This window comes from Coregonus clupeaformis, chromosome 17, assembly GCF_020615455.1.
Source record: "Coregonus clupeaformis isolate EN_2021a chromosome 17, ASM2061545v1, whole genome shotgun sequence".
In the NCBI taxonomy this organism is placed as follows: Eukaryota; Metazoa; Chordata; class Actinopteri; order Salmoniformes; family Salmonidae; genus Coregonus; species Coregonus clupeaformis.
The window spans coordinates 30,752,446-30,772,407 of record NC_059208.1 but is presented as its reverse complement, the minus strand read 5'-3'; the positions used below and the strand labels follow the sequence as shown (position 1 = coordinate 30,772,407).

The 19,962-nt window shown below is 44.9% G+C and overlaps 1 protein-coding gene across 2 annotated transcripts; it reads right to left on the bottom strand.

Moving 5' to 3' along the window:
• Positions 1–223: 223 nt before the first annotated feature.
• Positions 224–19,108, bottom strand: LOC121586058 (lysophospholipid acyltransferase 1). 2 transcript variants are annotated; one of them, XM_041902505.1, is made up of 13 exons: positions 18,759–19,108; positions 18,286–18,431; positions 18,044–18,121; positions 17,269–17,364; positions 15,089–15,144; positions 14,895–14,949; positions 13,177–13,369; positions 12,739–12,931; positions 12,074–12,177; positions 11,917–11,981; positions 11,349–11,481; positions 1,539–1,690; positions 224–1,205 (listed from the first exon to the last, which is right to left on the bottom strand). In XM_041902505.1, exons 1-13 carry the CDS (start codon positions 18,846–18,848, stop codon positions 1,031–1,033), a joined length of 1,536 nt encoding a protein of 511 aa, XP_041758439.1. In that variant the 5' UTR covers positions 18,849–19,108; the 3' UTR covers positions 224–1,030. The 2 variants fall into 2 exon arrangements, with proteins under 2 accessions (XP_041758439.1, XP_045082214.1); XM_045226279.1 differs by lacking the exons at positions 224–1,205; positions 1,539–1,690 and having other exon boundaries at positions 11,356–11,549.
• Between the last annotated feature and the right edge of the window lie 854 nt (positions 19,109–19,962).

The window sequence follows — 19,962 nt, the reverse complement described above, 5'->3', positions numbered from 1 at the left end:
TAGTAAGAGCTTCATAACTGCGTCCCAAATGGCACCCTATTCTCTAAACAGTGCACTACTTTTGACCAGGGCCCATATGGACCAGGGTCCACATTATAAAGGGAATAGGGTGCCATTTGGGACGTAACTTTAGAAAGGATTGTGGGGGGCTTATATTTGTCCTGTCACACACAAATGTGCTTCTTGCATATCCCAACTCCCCCTTAGACAGCTGCAGGGGGTGGGGTCACGGCCAGGGTCGCCATTGGACAGCGCCCCTGGAGCAATTAGGGTTTAGTGCCTTGCTCAAGGGCACAGAGACATACTTTTCATCTTGTTGGCTCTGGTATTCAAACCAACAATATTTCGGTTACTGGCCCAACGCTCTAACCTCGAGGCTACCTGTCATCTTGAGGGATAATGTTTCCTGCACTCATACAACAATAAACAGACACCATTAACATCTTACTAACTCATAAGGGTATGAACATGTTTGAAATCATATCTACATCTAGTGACCAGATGTAAAGAAATGGGCCAGCCACATCTAATTCTAGGACCTGGGAGTTTTTAGCTCGCTCTCTTTCCTCTAGCTCAATCTAACTCTCGCTCTCTCTCTGAATGTGCCCAATTCTCTGTCCTTTATCCTGAAGTGTACTTTCTCACTTGTGCACAGCTTCCCACACATTTCATTAAAAGTGTTGGATTGGTGAATTTATGGGCTGGACTAGAGGGAATTCCTATGCCAGTCCTTTCCTTTCAGATCCATGAAGGGAAGTGAACAAGCGCACACTTCGAAAGAAAGAACAGAGAATTGGCACGCAGGGCAGACAGAGGCCTCTGCTTGGTAAACCTTGTAGGAGCCTGGCAGCAGAAGTATTAGATGTTTTTGGAGCACAGGGTTGCAGGGAAGACCAGCCAGCAGGCACAGTCCCTCAGCCCCTCTGGACCCTGCTGAGCTCTCTCTTTGTTGTGGACACACAGAGACTTCTTTGTCTGCCCCAGTGGGCCCATTCAGCTCTCTGGCTGCCTCCACACACAGAGGGACACTTCAGTTTCTTTTCACGTTGTTGTTGGAGGGCTGGAGCTCAGGCTGGGCCTGGGGATGAGGATGGTACGGTCCAGGCTTGGTGCCGTTGCTGCTGCTGCTGCCTCTTGGTTTGTGGCTCTGGCTCAGTACAATCACAGTCAGAATACTGATGATGTGAATGTGAAAGTACATTGACCTACAGGGTGAAAAATGATGTGATGAAATGCTACAGAAACCAAATCACGAAAGACAGAATAAGAGAAAAGGTAGAGCTGACACGCTTGTCCTCCATAAAGACAACTGAGGAACATTGTGTCCAGGCTTATCAAGATAATAGAACACTAAGCTAATAAATTGTCCACATATGACCTAGCCTGGGTACCAGTCTGTTTGTGCTAACATTACACTCCTTGTCATGCCAAGAAGTTGACATGATAGCACATCCAGATCTGAGGCCAGGCTACATACGACCATCATCCCCTAAGAGACACATTTGACCTGTAGGAAAATAACCAAAATGGATGTTTACTTGTAGTACTGCATGGTAGGTTCTACTGCCAGCAGTAGGAAGGGCATGACGGTGTAGCAGATAGACAGCTGAGTAGCTGCCCAGGTTACTACGTCATAGCCAAGCTTCACAGGATGAGAAGACAGGAAATACTGACGGACGTTCTTACGAACCTGCGGTGTGGGAGACAGGAGAGAGAACATGGTGACGTACGGCCCTGGGTGAGGTTGAGATGAGACGCCTGAGGTGAGTACTGTGTGTGCATGTGTGTAAGTGAGAGAGTGAGTGAGGAAGACAGCGAGAGAAAGAAAGAGAGAAGCAGAAAGAGATGTACATAGAGAAGCAGAGAGAGAGAGAGAGAGAGAGAGAGAGAGAGAGAGAGAGAGAGAGAAAGAGAGCGAGAGAGAGAGAGAAAGAGAGAGAGAGAGAGAAGAGAGAGAGAGAGAGAGAGAGAGAGAGAGAAAGAGAGAGAGAGAGAGGCCTAAACATCAGCGCCACAGGTAACTTCCACAAAGCTGTGAACGATCTGAGAGACAAGGCAAGAAGGGACTTCTATGCCATCAAAAGGAACATAAAATTTGACATACCAATTAGGATTTGGCTAAAAATACTTGAATCAGTTATAGAACCCATTGCCCTTTATGGTTGTGAGGTCTGGGGTCCGCTCACCAACCAAGAATTCACAAAATGGGACAAACACCAAATTGAGACTCTGCATGCAGAATTCTGCAAAAATATCTTGTGTACAACGAAAAACACAAAATAATGCATGCAGAGCAGAATTAGGCCGATACCCGCTAATGATAAAAATCCAGAAAAGAGCCGTTAAATTCTACAACCACCTAAAAGGAAGCGATTCCCAAACCTTCCATAACAAAGCCATCACCTAAAGAGATATTAACCTGGAGAAGCGCCCCCTAAGTAAGCTGGTCCTGAGGCTCTGTTCACAAACACAAACAGACCTCACAGAGCCCCAGGACAACAACATCAACAACATACAGTGGGGAAAAAAAGTATTTAGTCAGCCACCAATTGTGCAAGTTCTCCCACTTAAAAAGATGAGAGAGGCCTGTAATTTTCATCATAGGTACACGTCAACTATGACAGACAAAATGAGGAAAAAAAATCCAGAAAATCACATTGTAGGATTTTTTATGAATTTATTTGCAAATTATGGTGGAAAATAAGTATTTGGTCAATAACAAAAGTTTCTCAATACTTTGTTATATACCCTTTGTTGGCAATGACACAGGTCAAACTTTTTCTGTAAGTCTTCACAAGGTTTTCACACACTGTTGCTGGTATTTTGGCCCATTCCTCCATGCATATCTCCTCTAGAGCAGTGATGTTTTGGGGCTGTCGCTGGGCAACACGGGCTTTCAACTCCCTCCAAAGATTTTCTATGGGGTTGAGATCTGGAGACTGGCTAGGCCACTCCAGGACCTTGAAATGCTTCTTACGAAGCCACTCCTTCGTTGCCCGGGCGGTGTGTTTGGGATCATTGTCATGCTGAAAGACCCAGCCACGTTTCATCTTCAATGCCCTTGCTGATGGAAGGAGGTTTTCACTCAAAATCTCACGATACATGGCCCCATTCATTCTTTCCTTTACACTGATCAGTCGTCCTGGTCCCTTTGCAGAGAAACAGCCCCAAAGCATGATGTTTCCACCCCCATGCTTCACAGTAGGTATGGTGTTCTTTGGATGCAACTCAGCATTCTTTGTTCTCCAAACACGACGAGTTGAGTTTTTACCAAAAAGTTATATTTTGGTTTCATCTGACCATATGACATTCTCCCAATCCTCTTCTGGATCATCCAAATGCACTCCAGCAAACTTCAGACGGGCCTGGACATGTACTGGCTTAAGCAGGGGGACACGTCTGGCACTGCAGGATTTGAGTCCCTGGCGGCGTAGTGTGTTACTGATGGTAGGCTTTGTTACTTTGGTCCCAGCTCTCTGCAGGTCATTCACTAGGTCCCCCCGTGTGGTTCTGGGATTTTTGCTCACCGTTCTTGTGATCATTTTGACCCCACAGGGTGAGATCTTGCGTGGAGCCCCAGATCGAGGGAGATTATCAGTGGTCTTATGTCTTCCATTTCCTAATAATTGCTCCCACAGTTGATTTCTTCAAACCAAGCTGCTTACCTATTGCAGGTTCAGTCTTCCCAGCCTGGTGCAGGTCTACAATTTTGTTTCTGGTGTCCTTTGACAGCTCTTTGGTCTTGGCCATAGTGGCGTTTGGAGTGTGACTGTTTGAGGTTGTGGACAGGTGTCTTTTGTACTGATAACAAGTTCAAACAGGTGCCATTAATACAGGTAACGAGTGGAGGACAGAGGAGCCTCTTAAAGAAGAAGTTACAGGTCTGTGAGAGCCAGAAATCTTGCTTGTTTGTAGGTGACCAAATACTTATTTTCCACCATAATTTGCAAATAAATTCATAAAAAATCCTACAATGTGATTTTCTGGATTTTTTTTCCTCAATTTGTCTGTCATAGTTGACGTGTACCTATGATGAAAATTACAGGCCTCTCTCATCTTTTTAAGTGGGAGAACTTGCACAATTGGTGGCTGACTAAATACTTTGTTTCCCCACTATAATTAGACCCAACCAAATGATGAAGAAAACAAAAAGAGAATTACTTGAAACATTGGAAAGAATTAACAAAAAAACTGAGCAAACTAGAATGCTATTTGGCTCTAAACAGAGAGTACACAGTGGCAGAATACCTGACCACTGTGACTGACCCAAACTTAAGGAAAGCTTTGACTATGTACAGACTCAGTGAGCATAGCCTTGCTATTGAGAAAGGCCGCCGTAGGCAGACCTGGCTCTCAAGAGAAGACAGGCTATGTGCACACTGCCCACAAAATGAGGTGGAAACTGAGCTGCACTTCCTAACCTCCTGCCAAATGTATGACCATATTAGAGACACATATTTCCCTCAGATTACAGAGATCCACAAATAATTTGAAAGCAAACCCAATTTTGATAAACTCCCTTATCTACTGGGTGAAAAACCACAGTGTGTCATCACAGCAGCAAGATTTGTGACCTGCTGCCACAAGAAAAGGGCAACCAGTGAAGAACAAACACCATTGTAAATACAACCCATATTTATGTTTATTTATTTTCCCATTTGCACTTTAACTACACTGCTCAAAAAAATAAAGTGAACACTAAAATAACACATCCTAGATCTGAATGAATGAAATAATCTTATTAAATACTTTTTTCTTTACATAGTTGAATGTGCTGACAACAAAATCACACAAAAATTATCAATGGAAATCAAATTTATCAACCCATGGAGGTCTGGATTTGGAGTCACCCTCAAAATTAAAGTGGAAAACCACACTACAGGCTGATCCAACTTTGATGTAATGTCCTTAAAACAAGTCAAAATTAGGCTCAGTAGTGTGTGTGGCCTCCTCGTGTCGGTATGACCTCCCTACAACGCCTGGGCATGCTCCTGATGAGGTGGCAGATGGTCTCCTGAGGGATCTCCTCCCAGACCTGGACTAAAGCATCCGCCAACTCCTGGACAGTCTGTGGTGCAACGTGGCATTGGTGGATGGAGCGAGACATGATGTCCCAGATGTGCTCAATTGGATTCAGGTCTGGGGAACGGGTGGGCCAGTCCATAGCATCAATGCCTTCCTCTTGCAGGAACTGCTGACACACTCCAGCCACATGAGGTCTAGCATTGTCTTGCATTAGGAGCTCCTGTAAGTCGCTCTGGATAAGAGCGTCTGCTAAATGACTAAAATGTAAATGTAATGTAATGTAACCCAGGGCCAACCGCACCAGCATATGGTCTCACAAGGGGTCTGAGGATCTCATCTCGGTACCTAATGGCAGTCAGGCTACATCTGGCGAGCACATAGAGGGCTGTGCGGCCCCCAAAGAAATGCCACCCCCACACCATGACTGACCCACCGCCAAACCGGTCATGCTGGAGGATGTTGCAGGCAGCAGAACGTTCTCCACGGCGTCTCCAGACTCTGTCACGTCTGTCACATGTGCTCAGTGTGAACCTGCTTTCATCTGTGAAGAGCACAGGGCGCCAGTGGCGAATTTGCCAATCTTGGTGTTCTCTGGCAAATGCCAAACGTCCTGCACGGTGTTGGGCTGTAAGCACAACCCCCACCTGTGGACGACGGGCTCTCATACCACCCTCATGGAGTCTGTTTCTGACCGTTTGAGCAGACACATGCACATTTGTGGCCTGCTGGAGGTCATTTTGCAGGGCTCTGGCAGTGCTCCTCCTGCTCCTCCTTGCACAATGGCGGAGGTAGCAGTCCTGCTGATGGGTTGTTGCCCTCCTACGGCCTCCTCCACGTCTCCTGATGTACTGGCCTGTCTCCTGGTAGCGCCAGCCACTTGTGTGGGTTGTAGACTCCGTCTCATGCTACCACTAGAGTGAAAGCAACCGCCAGCATTCAAAAGTGACCAAAACATCAGCCAGGAAGCATAGGAACTGAGAAGTGGTCTGTGGTCACCACCTGCAAAACCAGTCCTTTATTGGGGGAGTCTTGCTAATTGCCTATAATTTCCACCTGTTGTCTATTCCATTTGCACAACAGCATGTGAAATTTATTGTCAATCAGTGTTGCTTCCTAAGTGGACAGTTTGATTTCACAGAAGTGTGATTGACTTGGAGTTACAGTGAGGGAAAAAAGTATTTGATCCCATGCTGATTTTGTAAGTTTGCCCACTGACAAAGACATGATCAGTCTATAATTTTAATGGTAGGTTTATTTGAACAGTGAGAGACAGAATAACAACAACAAAATCCAGAAAGACGCATGTCAAAAATGTTATACATTGATTTGCATTATAATGAGGGTAATAAGTATTTGACCCCTCTGCAAAACATGACTTAGTATTTGGTTCAAAACCCTTGTTGGCAATCACAGAGGTCAGACGTTTCTTGTAGTTGGCTATCAGGTTTGCACACATCTCAGGAGGGATTTTGTCCCACTCCTCTTTGCAGATCTTCTCCAAGTCATTAAGGTTTCGAGCCTGACGTTTGGCAACTCAAACCTTCAGCTCCCTCCACAGATTTTCTATGGGATTAAGGTCTGGAGACTGGCTAGGCCACTCCAGGACCTTAATGTGCTTCTTCTTGAGCCACTCCTTTGTTGCCTTGGCCGTGTGTTTTGGGTCATTGTCATGCTGGAATACCCATCCACGACCCATTTTCAATGCCCTGGCTGAGGGAAGGAGGTTCTCACCCAAGATTTGATGGTACATGGCCCCGTCCTTTGTCCCTTTGATGCGGTGGAGTTGTCCTGTCCCCTTAGCAGAAAAACACCCCCAAAGCATAATGTTTCCACCTCCATGTTTGACGGTGGGGATGGTGTTCTTGGGGTCATAGGCAGCATTCCTCCTCCTCCAAACACGGCGAGTTGAGTTGATGCCAAAGAGCTCGATTTTGGTCTCATCTGACCACAACACTTTCACCCAGTTCTCCTCTGAATCATTCAGATGTTCATTGGCAAACTTCAGACGGGCCCGTATATGTGCTTTCTTGAGCAGGGGGACCTTGCGTGCGCTGCAGGATTTCAGTCCTTCACGGCGTAGTGTGTTACCAATTGTTTTCTTGGTGACTATGGTCCCAGCTGCCTTGAGATCATTGACAAGATCCTCCCGTGTAATTCTGGGCTGATTGCTCACCGTTCTCATGATCATTGCAACTCCACGAGGTGAGATCTTGCATGGAGCCCCAGGCCGAGGGAGATTGACAGTACTATTGTGTTTCTTCCATTTGCGAATAATCACACACACTGTTGTCACCTTCTCACCAAGCTGCTTGGCGATGGTCTTGTAGCCCATTCCAGCCTTGTTTAGGTCTACAATCTTGTCCCTGACATCCTTGGAGAGCTCTTTGGTCTTGGCCATGGTGGAGAGTTTGGAATCTGATTGATTGATTGCTTCTGTGGACAGGTGTCTTTTATACAGGTAACAAACTGAGATTAGGAGCACTTCCTTTAAGAGTGTGCTCTTAATCTCAGCTCGTTACCTGTATAAAAGACACCTGGGAGCCATAAATCTTTCTGATTGAGAGGGGGTCAAATACTTATTTCCCTCATTAAAATGCAAATCAATTTATAACATTTTTGACATACGTTTTTCTGGATTTTTTTGTTGTTATTCTGTCTCTCACTGTTCAAATAAACCTACCATTAAAATTATAGACTGATCATTTCTTTGTCAGTGTGTCACACCCTGGCTCTGGGACTCATTATGTTGAGCCAGGGTGTGTGCATTCTATGTGTTTATTTCTATGTGGGTAGTTCTGTTGTGTCTATTTCTAGGTTGTTGTATTTGGTTGTTCAAATGACTCCCAGTCGGAGGTAACGAGTGTCAGCTGTCGGCTCGTTATCTCTGATTGGGAGCCATATTTAAACTGTGTGTTTTCACCTTGTGGTTGTGGGTTTTTGTTCCGTGTTCAGTCATTGTCGCTGTGGACTTCACTATCGTCATTTGATTTGTTGTTTTCGTGGTTGCTTTAAGTTAATAAAGTCAACATGTTCGCTCAACACGCTGCGCCTTGGTCCGCTTCCTTAGACGATCGTGACAGAAAAACCCACCGTACCAGGACCAAGCAGCGTGTCCAGGAGCCAAGGGTATGGACATGGGAGGTGATTTTGGACGATAAAGGGTCCTGGACTTGGGAAGAAATCCTGGCCGGGATGGATCGCCGGCCATGGAGTGAGGCAGTGGAGAGGCGACGGAGAGAGGAGCAACGGCGTCAGCAGGGCCATCGTCGGAAGGACGAGAGGCAACCCCAAAAAGTTTTTGGGGGGCACATGGCTTGGGCGGCTGGGCAGCAGGAGGCTGCCACAGGGAGACGTGGAGAGAAGGCTACCGGATTACGGGAGCCATTGGCGAGTAGAGGGAGGGAAGCAGTTGAGGCACGGCGTGAGAGACTGAGGTGTGTTACCAGTCCGGTCCGGCCCGTTCCTGATCCCCGGTTAAGGCCAGTGGTGTGTGTTCCCAGTACGGACCGGCCTGTTCCTACTCCACGCACCAAGCCCACGGTGTGCGTCGCCAGTCCATCCCGGCCGGTTCCTGCTCCACGTACTAAGCCTACGGTGTACGTCGCCAGCCCAGCCCGGCCTGTTCCTGCTTCTCGCATCAAGCCTACGGTGTGCGTCGCCAGCCCAGCCCGGCCTGTTCCTGCTCCACGTACTAAGCCTACGGTGTACGTCGCCAGCCCAGCCCGGCCTGTTCCTGCTTCTCGCATCAAGCCTACGGTGTGTGTCGCCAGCCCAGCCCGGCCTGTTCCTGCTCCACGTACTAAGCCTACGGTGTACGTCGCCAGCCCTGCCCGGCCTGTTCCTGCTCTACGCACCAAGTCTACGGTGTGCGTCGACAGCCCTGCCCGGCCTGTTCCTGCTCTACGCATCAAGTCTACGGTGTGCGTCGACAGCCCTGCCCGGCCTGTTTCTGCTCTACGCACCAAGTCTACGGTGTGCGTCGACAGCACTGCCCGGCCTGTTCCTGCTCTACGCATCAAGTCTACGGTGTGCGTCGACAGCCCTGCCCGGCCTGTTCCTGCTCTACGCACCAAGTCTACGGTGTGCGTCGACAGCCCTGCCCGGCCTGTTCCTGCTCTACGCATCAAGTCTACGGTGTGCGTCGACAGCCCTGCCCGGCCTGTTCCTGCCACTCGCACCAAACCTACGGTGCGCGTCGCCAGCCCGGTCCGGCCTGTTCCTGCCACCCGCACCAAGTCTACGGTGCGCGTCGCCAGCCCGACCCGGCCTGTTCCTGCCACTCGCACCAAACCTACGGTGCGCGTCGCCAGCCCGGTCCGGTCTGTTCCTGCCACTCGCACTAAGCCAGGGGTGCGAGAAGTCAGCCTGGTAAGGCCCGTTCCTCCTCCACGCACAAAGCCAGGGGTGCGAGTCGTCAGCCTGGTAAGGCCCGTTCCTCCTCCACGCACCAAGCCTACGGGGTGCGTCGTCAGCCCTGTCCGGCTCGTTCCTGCTCTCCGCACCAAGTCTGTGGTGCGCGTCGCCAGCCCATTCCGGTCCATTCCTGTTCCACGCACCAAGCCAGGGGCAAGTGTCGTCAGTCCGGCTCCGGCCAGCGGGGCTAGACAGGACCAGGGGTACTTTGGGGGGTTGGAGAGGAAGTGGGGATCAAGGCCGGAGCCAGAGCCACCGCCGAGGAGGTATGCCCGCCCAGCCCTCCCTTGTTTAGCCCGTATTGAGGCGCGGTCGCAGTCCGCGCCTTTAGGGGGGGGTACTGTCACACCCTGGCTCTGGGACTCATTATGTTGAGCCAGGGTGTGTGCATTCTATGTGTTTATTTCTATGTGGGTAGTTCTGTTGTGTCTATTTCTAGGTTGTTGTATTTGGTTGTTCAAATGACTCCCAGTCGGAGGTAACGAGTGTCAGCTGTCGGCTCGTTATCTCTGATTGGGAGCCATATTTAAACTGTGTGTTTTCACCTTGTGGTTGTGGGTTTTTGTTCCGTGTTCAGTCATTGTCGCTGTGGACTTCACTATCGTCATTTGATTTGTTGTTTTCGTGGTTGCTTTAAGTTAATAAAGTCAACATGTTCGCTCAACACGCTGCGCCTTGGTCCGCTTCCTTAGACGATCGTGACACAGTGGGCAATGTACAAAATCAGCAGGGGATCAAATACTTTTTTCCCTCACTGTACATTGTGTTGTTTAAGTGTTCCCTTTATTTTTTTGAGCAGTGTATTTGCACATTGTTACAACACTGTATATATACATAATATGACATTTAAAATGCCTTTATTATTTTGGCACTTCTGAGTGTAATGTTTACTGTTAATATTTATTGTTTATTTCACTTTTGTTTACTATCTACTTCACTTGCTTTGGCAATGTTAACATACGTTTTCCATGCCAATAAAGCCCTTAATTGAAATTGAATTTAATTGAGCGAGAGAGCGAGAGAGCGAGAGAGCGAGAGAGCGAGAGAGCGAGAGAGTGAAAGAGAGAGAGAAAGATAGAGAGAGCGAGAGAGAGAGAGAGAGAGAGAGCAAGAGAGACAGCCATAGGAGCAGAGAGACTCACAGCTCTAGCTGTCAGTGTGATAGGTACAGCAGTAATAATGGTACTCACAGCTCTAGCTGCCAGTGTGATAGGTACAGCAGTAATAATGGTACTCACAGCTCTAGCTGCCAGTGGTATGGGTACAGCAGTAATAATGGTACTCACAGCTCTAGCTGCCAGTGTGATATGTACAGCAGTAATAATGGTACTCACAGCTCTAGCTGCCAGTGTGATAGGTATAGCAGTAATAATGGTACTCACAGCTCTAGCTGCCAGTGTGATAGGTTCAGCAGTAATAATGGTACTCACAGCTCTAGCTGCCAGTGTGATAGGTATAGCAGTAATAATGGTACTCACAGCTCTAGCTGCCAGTGTGATAGATACAGCAGTAATAATGGTACTCACAGCTCTAGCTGCCAGTGTGATAGGTACAGCAGTAATAATGGTACTCACAGCTCTAGCTGCCAGTGTGATAGGTATAGCAGTAATAATGGTACTCACAGCTCTAGCTGCCAGTGTGATAGGTACAGCAGTAATAATGGTACTCACAGCTCTAGCTGCCAGTGTGATAGGTATAGCAGTAATAATGGTACTCACAGCTCTAGCTGCCAGTGTGATGGGTACAGCAGTAATAATGGTACTCACAGCTCTATCTGCCAGTGGTATGGGTACAGCAGTAATAATGGTACTCACAGCTCTAGCTGCCAGTGTGATAGGTACAGCAGTAATAATGGTACTTACAGCTCTAGCTGCCAGTGTGATAGGTATAGCAGTAATAATGGTACTCACAGTTCTAGCTGCCAGTGTGATAGGTATAGCAGTAATAAAGGTGAAGTAGTATCCAGGGTAAACTCCATGCCATAGAGCTGACAGGATGAAGGTCAGAGCTGTGGGGTAACAGGGAGCACGGTCGTAACACACACTGAAGAGAGAGGAGACAGGATGTAGGTCAGAGCTGTGGGGTAACAGGGAGCACGGTCGTAACACACACTGCAGAGAGAGGAGATAGGATGAAGGTCAGAGCGGTGGGGTAACAGGGAGAACGGTTGTTACACACACTGAAGAGAGAGGAGACAGGATGTAGGTCAGAGCGGTGGGGTAACAGGGAGCACGGTCGTAACACACACTGAAGAGAGAGGAGACAGGATGAAGGTCAGAGCTGTGGGGCAACAGGGAGAACGGTCGTAACACACACTGAAGAGAGAGGAGTTATAATCAGACCTGGGTCAGATATATTGTTATGCAGTTAACAGAATAAAATAAACATTAACGAATGTACAGCAAATTGGTTTTGTACTTATGTTGTGCACATGTGGCTATTATCTTGGTAGAATATCTTGGAAGTATTAATACTTACGTTTTGAGCCAAACACCAGTCTGAATATTCCAGTTGTCTATGAACTTCTTGAAACTAGTTGCTGTCTGCAAAAAGAGAGAGTTCCATATTAAACTTGAGTCATTTTCAATAATTCTGTAAAGCAAAAAGTTCAAAGTGTTTTTGTTTCCAAACGTACCTCAATTCCCCAGATACTGAGGTTGGAGATGAGGTCCCAGGACACCTGTCCAGTTTCATCCACACCTTTAACGCCATAACCTGCTGCATTGTTGATGGCATCAGCTGTTGGGACAAACAAACTGATGAATGGATGAATGTATGAATTTCCCCAATATTAATGGATGAATGAATGAATTTCCCCAATATTAATGGATGAATGACTGAATTTCCCCAATATTAATGGATGAATGATAGCCAACTTCTAATAGCCAACACTACACTGGGTAGGTAAACCCTCACCTGAAGTCCATGAACTTTCTAATAGCCAACACTACACTGGGTAGGTAAACCCTCACCTAAAGTCCATGAACTTTCCAATAGCCAACACTACACTGGGTAGGTAAACCCTCACCTAAAGTCCATGAACTTTCTAATAGCCAACACTACACTGGGTAGGTAAACCCTCACCTAAAGTCCATACACTTTTCAATAGCCAACACTACACTAGGTAAACCCTCACCTAAAGTCCATGAACTTTCCAATAGCCAACACTACACTGGGTAGGTAAACCCTCACCTAAAGTCCATTAACTTTTCAATAGCCAACACTACACTGGGTAGGTAAACCCTCACCTAAAGTCCATTAACTTTTCAATAGCCAACACTACACTGGGTAAACCCTCACCTAAAGTCCATGCGAAGTAGAACTTGGGTCTTGCAGCTTGTATAGAGAAGAAGGCATACGTCAGTCTGGTTAGGAAAGGTGCCTCGTTGACGAAATGGCTGTCAACATTATATGTGACGGGGAACGCTTTGGTGAGGGTCAGGAACAAAACCATGCACACACCACAGATCAGCAGTTTACGAGTGACGGCAGCCTGAAAACCAGAGGGAGAGAGTCTGATCATTCAACTGGGAAACTACTTTTTAATTGCCTTCCTTTAAGCCAGGTAAGTAATTTAGAACACATTTTATTTTGCAATAAACACCTGATAATATGCTGCTATATTGTTAGTAGTGTAAATACATTGTTATTATACACGTATAAGATGAACTTAATGTCAATAGTTTCTGTAAGAAAGTACTTCTTTACTCTAAATGACTCCACTTGTACCAGTCTTACCACAGGTGAGGGCTCTGGGACTTTTTCAAATCCATTCTGTCCAGTGTTGGACCCTGACAGCCTCCTCAGCCTCCTCTGAACGTGTCTCCCCTCTATAAAGTCTATGTAGTCTTTATAGTGACTGCAGGGTCCCACCAGGATACTGAAGAAGTTCAGGTTGTAGCTCAGGTATTCTATCAGAGACGGCTTGGAGCTGGAGGTAGAAGAGAGGAAGAAATAGACTTTAATCTGAGAGAGAGAGAGAGAGAGAGAGAGAGAGAGAGAGAGAGAGAGAGAGAGAGAGAGAGAGAGAGAGAGAGAGAGAGAGAGAGAGAGAGAGAGAGAGAGAGAGAGAGAGAGAGAGAGAGAGAGAGAGAGAGAGAGAGAGAGAGAGAGAGAGAGAGAGAGAGACACAGAGAGAGAGAGAGAGACACAGAGACACAGAGACACAGAGACACAGAGACACAGAGAAAACAGAGCATACTAGAATTCTATTTGGCCCTAAACAGAGAGTACACAGTGGCAGAATACCTGACCACTGTGACTGACCCAAAATTAAAGAAAGCTTTGACTATGTACAGAATCAGTGCGCATAGCCTTGCTATTGAGAAAGGTCGCCATAGGCAGACCTGGCTCTCAAGAGAAGACAGGTTATGTGCACACTGCCCACAAAATGAGGTGGAAACTGAGCTGCACTTCCTAACCTCCTGCCAAATGTATGACCATATTAGAGACACATATTTCCTTCAGATTACACAGACCCACAAAGAATTTGAAAACAAATCCAATTTGGATAAACTCCCATATCTATTGGGTGAAATACCACAGTGTGCAATCACAGCTGCAAGATTTGTGACCTGTTGCCACAAGAAAAGGGCAACCAGTGAAGAACAAACACCATAGTAAATACAACCCATATTTATGTTTATTTATTTTTCCTTTTGTACTTTAACTATTTGCACATTGTTACAACACTGTATATAGCCATAATATGACATTTGAAATGTCTCTATTTGTTTGGAACTTTTGTGAGTGTAATGTTTACAATTTTTTATTGTTTATTTCACTTTTGTTTATTATCTATTTCACTTGCTTTGGCAATGTTAACATATGTTTCTCATGCCAATAAAGCACTTTGAATTGAATTGAAAAAGAGAGAGAGAGAGAGAGAGAGAGAGAGAGAGAGAGAGAGAGAGAGAGAGAGAGAGAGAGAGAGAGAGAGAGAGAGAGAGAGAGAGAGAGAGAGAGAGACAGCCTTAGGAGTACTGTATTATATTAATGATGTTTTGGAGCGGAAGGTAGAAGAGATGAAAGAGGAGGGACATTGATGTCTGTTTATTGTTGCCTTCATGTATCTATTGCAATTAAAAACATTTTCACTAAAAATAAAAAATAAAAAAGGACATTGGAAACATTGCAAATCTCTGTTTCGTTAGGAGCCGACGGTAATCTGTGTTTACATCCTAAACTCGTCCTATCCCTCCATCCCCCGGGAATAATCCTTTGTTTTCTCCTGACAGCATCAATGTCATTCTAGGGTATCTTGTTTACTTTGAGTGAGAAGACTTGCACAGACAAGTAGTTAATATCAATGCAATTTGTGGATGGTAGATTTCATATCATGCAGTGGATTTCAGAAGTCTACATAGCCTATTTTCCTATAATCAAGACTGAGCCAACGCACTGCAAGGCATTCATGGATATGAAAGTTAAATGTATATACCGTAATGAATACATACGCTACAGCAAGGCGCCTCTGATCAGCCGTGAGGTCCTCAGACATTTTAGACATACCTGGAAACAGTGGAGACGATAAGAGAGATACCATTTTTCAACACAACCATCAAAGAACTTAAAGCAAAGAAAAAACATAGGATGTTGTAAGAACCATAATAAAAGGTTCCATAGGATCCCCTGGACATTCCTTCCTTACCATCATGCACTTGAAAAGCTAACATAGTGGTTTTCTGGGTAATTATCATCAATGGCCTGAAGGGAGGAAACAAAATATTTAGTTTATAAAGTCAAACTGAGGACATTAACAAGGACAGAAATTGAATGTGAACAGCATTTCATAAAGCCTAACTATACTTGAAGAATAAATTAGCATTGATTCTTTGGCGCTTTTCATTCAGACTTTCACGTAGAATACACCCTTTGTTGCTCTCACACACACAGGAACACACACACGCTCTGTGTGACAGCATGCCATGCACTTACAGAGTGTGTGTGTGTGTGTGTGCATGCCATTGTATGGTCGTGTTACGTGAGCCGTAGTCAACAGGCACTGAATGGCACTGTCAGGTCAAGAACGCTGGCATCGCAGAATGTGACACACAGACACACTATTAGCAATGCACTTACATTACAACACTACTATGCTGATTGATTCTGGAGCCCATCTAAAACAACCAGATGTTTTACCTTACATCACGACACAATATCACAATGTGCTAACACTGTGCACCGCATTTCATAGTGTATGAGATTGGAGGTTATACTGTAAGCAAGCACAGTGAGAAACAGGGCTGATAGTAGCTAGATTGACTGAGAAAAAGCAAAGCCATGGACGTGAATGGAGCATCAGATCCCAGTGATGGTGCTGTCTATCCATTCAACAGCAGTACAATGTGATTCAGCTCATTCACCCCTCTGCCTCCCTGCAGTTTGCAGAGAAAGCACAGTTTGTTAGTGAAGGTTAGCATTGATTAGGGTTAGCAATAGCATAATTAGTATAGCATAGCATATAATAGCATAATAAGCATTAGCATTGGCAAAGAATAGCAGTAGCATAGCAAGCATGGCAGCGGCAGGTACTGTTAAACTAACTGACAAACTGTTTTATCAGCTGCATTATTTGTTTAGGGCAGTGCTTCACAATCTCTGCAAGAACCAAGGAAACCTGCAGATAACAGACAGAAACTAACCAGGGGGGAGTGGCAGATTCAACATGACGGAGAGAGGGAGAGAGAGAGAGCGAGGGAGAGAGAGAGAGAGAGAGAGAGAGAGAGAAAGTGTGCAAGAGAGGGAACGAAGAAATTAATCTAGTGAGTAAGACATACAAATCTAGAAAAACAGAGGTTGAGGAAGGCTGAGACAGGAAAAGTGAGACAGATAGTGCTGTTGTCACTGTGCAGATAAAAGCAGTGAGTCCAGCTGATTCAGTATTGACTGAGAAAACTCTAATGTAGACCCTTATCTGTATTCTGTACCACGAAAACCACATTCATGAAAACCTCAATACACACAAACTATTTCAGAATTCAGGTCACACAAATCTGCCTCATCATTACATAATTCCACATTCCAGTAATCATTATTGTGTTCGAGACCACCTAAAGCGAGACCGATACAAGATCAAGACCGGAGCAAATCGAGTCCGAGTCAAGGAGGGGGACGAGGGGTCCGGGACCAAGTCAAGACCGAGACCAGAACAATGCGAGTTCAATTAAAGACCATGATTGTAATTTAGTCAAATCACCACCATTATAAGAGTTGAAAATATCCAGTATTTCTGTGTTCATATTTCAGAAGCACATATAGTTCTAGACATTCAGTATGGTAAAAAAAATGCATGCTGAGGGCAAATAGAGTGGCACTCTATAAATTATCGATAACCCAAACAGGTCTATAATAGATATAAAGTCCATTACATTCCCCTGGTCTCCCCTTACTAATAGTGAGCGTGCAACTTTCAAACAATTTACCCCACTCTTCCCTACCAGCTAATCAAGGAAATACTGACAAGCTCAACAAAGTTTGACGATATTTTTCTACGAAAGTAAAGGACAGTAACGTAAGGAGTAAAGTAAGAAGCCAGGTTTCAATAGGCGATAAGATATTACTGTGTCATGAAGACGTGTATATACCTGGCCTGGCCAAGCGGTTTTATGTGTTGACTGAATGGGAACTGATAATTATGAGTTTTTTACTCCGCTGGTCTCTGAAAGAAATTACGAGTCCTCGTTGTCAGAGACCAAGTCAAGACAGAGTAAAAATGTATCAGACACCGAGACAAAACCGAGACACTCAATATGTGGTCTGGAGACCGGTCTGGAGTACTACAGCACTGCCAGTAATCCTATCTTGATCTAGAACAACATGGCTACTCACCCAGAAAAGTCTGTTGAGAGGATCCCATAGTTATAGATGAAGACTCTGCTCACCTGACACACTGTGAGGTAGCTGATGGCCATGATCATAGTATACCTGGAGGAAATATTTAATTCATATTGAGAACATCCTACATCCCTCCATGCTAAGAATGAGTGGCACTTTCAATGAATTAAACCTTTTTAATGTTTCAGTCTAAATACCATACTGGTAGTTCCTTATCTGCATATGGGAGAACGATCAACTACTAGGTGGATTGGACCATCTTAGCAATCACCTTCAAGTACAACTGGAGATGTACAGTAAACACAAATGATGTATGGTGAAACATGGTATTTTGACACGCAGTAACCCACAACCCAATGACCCATCTTTCTCTAACTGGAGTAGACGAGGCGATGGGCGAAGGCACAGAGAACAATGCTATCTCTATCTAGACTCCTCCAAGGAATCCCTAATGTACAACATCATCAGTGTTACTGTTCTGTTCTCTACCTACATTCATCAAATTCCAGGACCTAAACACACACAGACAGACAGACAGACAGACAGACAGACAGAGAGAGAGAGAGAGAGAGAGAGAGAGAGAGAGAGAGAGAGAGAGAGAGAGAGAGAGAGAGAGAGAGAGAGAGAGAGAGAGAGAGAGAGAGAGTCTGGTCCAGCTATCACTTCCTATCTAGCTCAACTTGTCATCAACATGTCAGCAAAGAATGACCCATGTGGGTAAGATGTTATCGCAAGTGTCTGTATGGGAGACATCGTGGTGTGTGTTTACCTGTGAATGTTGTGGATGTCAGCTGTGACCAGAATCCAGTAGCACACCACCACCAAGAAGGAGATATGGACTGCATACCTGCAGCGATGAAACAATCCAAAAAAAATGATAGGCTACTGTTTAAAACTGTGTTATTAGGACTAAACTGGGTCCATCTGTTAGTGTCCTCCATTCAACAAAGTAATCCGACCATGATTTAACCTGTATACCTTAATCTGTCCAGTGCACTGAATGTTCCTTACCAGCCAAAACAGAATATGACAAAGGAGAGGCCAAAGAGTGTGGCGACTGCATGGCGGACCACGGGGTTGGCATACTGAGGGCTGAGGTAGAGACGGAACCAGAAGGCTGCACCAAGGGCAAACACCTGACAAGCCAAGAAGTTAACCTGCACAGAAGACACGAGGCCACAGGCATGAGATATTGACAGATTTATATACTCTACATGCATCCTTATTGTGTGTGTGTGTTATTGCCTTAGGACAACAGAATATTTCAATTCTATAAATTATATTCTATGTTGAGTTTGGATACAAGCAGAATGTCTCTAAATGTATTTATGCAAATGTCATGCGTAAATGTAAAGTCAGATGACCAAAATGTTGTCATATCATTCGAGGTATATGGCAGGACAAGCCACTTAATACCATTACTTTAGATTAACATTACTGACTTTAAGCAATCGATTTTCTCATTTTGGAAAAGTGTAGATTACCTGATCCAAAGGGAATCCAAAAAAATCGCTGACTGGAAGCAACCATTTGGAACCGGTAGTTTTAAACGAAGAGGTTGTCAACTCGTCCATTCTGCATGGTAAAGTTCTGAAGTCGCTCCTCCGTAAAAAAAAAAGAAAAAGTGAAGAAATGTTTTACCAAATAAATAAATAAAGTGCTTCTACAATCTTATTGCTGTTCATTGATTGAAATACATCCCAAGCATTGATGCCGACTCAAGAAACTCGGTGTCCTCTCTGTGCAGTCGTAGTTAACAAAAATATGCTGTTGTGACAGTTGGCAAATATGCGAGAATTAGTGCCAGTAGCCTACCAAGGCGTGGTACAGAGCTGTCAATTGTATCACGGACTGAGGCAGGAACAGTAGGTCGCGGATGGGATGGTCCCCTCCCCTCTAATAACTCTACATTATCCGACCTACTGATCTAGTTTCTTAACGTGACACAGTTGTTTTTGATGTTCACAAGTAGTAGGTCGCAGGGTTGGTGTGTATTCCAGACAATTCAGGAAGTACATTGACATTTCAATTTGGTTTATTTTCTGAAATGACTGGAATTGAAATAGAATTGACCCCAAAAGGTAGTGGTCCAAGGTTATTATATATTTTTTGTTTTTCTATTCGTTTTTATTTCTATTTGTTTATTCGATTTTTATTTTGAATTCAGTTTATTTTTTATTTATTTATTTTACATTTACATTTACATTTACGTCATTTAGCAGACGCTCTTATCCAGAGCGACTTACAAATTATTTCACCTTTATTTAACCAGGTAAACCAGTTGAGAACAAGTTCTCATTTACAACTGCGACCTGGCCAAGATAAAGCAAAGCAGTGCGATAAAAACAACAACACAGAGTTACATATGGGGTAAAACAAAACAAAGTCAAAAATACAACAGAAATAAATATATATACAGTGTGTGCAAATGTAGCAAGTTATGGAGGTAAGGCAATAAATAGGCTATAGTGCAAAATAATTACAATTAGTATTAACACTGGAATGATAGATGTGCAAGAGATGATGTGCAAATAGAGATACTGGGGTACAAATGAGCAAAATAAATAACAATATAGGGATAAGGTAGTTGGGCGGGCTAATTTCAGATGGGCTGTGTACAGGTGCAGTGATCGGTAAGGTGCTCTGACAACTGATGCTTAAAGTTAGTGAGGGAGATAAGTGTCTCCA

What these genes read in the sequence shown, in the direction of transcription:
- LOC121586058 (XM_041902505.1), bottom strand. Translation starts at nt 18,848, where the DNA reads ATGGACGAGTTGACAACCTCTTCGTTTAAAACTACCGGTTCCAAATGG. An exon ending in TCCCAGAGCCCTCACCTGTG is followed by an intron (nt 12,932 to 13,176) that starts GTAAGACTGGTA and finishes TCTGGTTTTCAG; the next exon opens with GCTGCCGTCACTCGTAAACT. An exon ending in CTACTTCGCATGGACTTTAG is followed by an intron (nt 12,178 to 12,738) that starts GTGAGGGTTTAC and finishes TTGTCCCAACAG; the next exon opens with CTGATGCCATCAACAATGCA.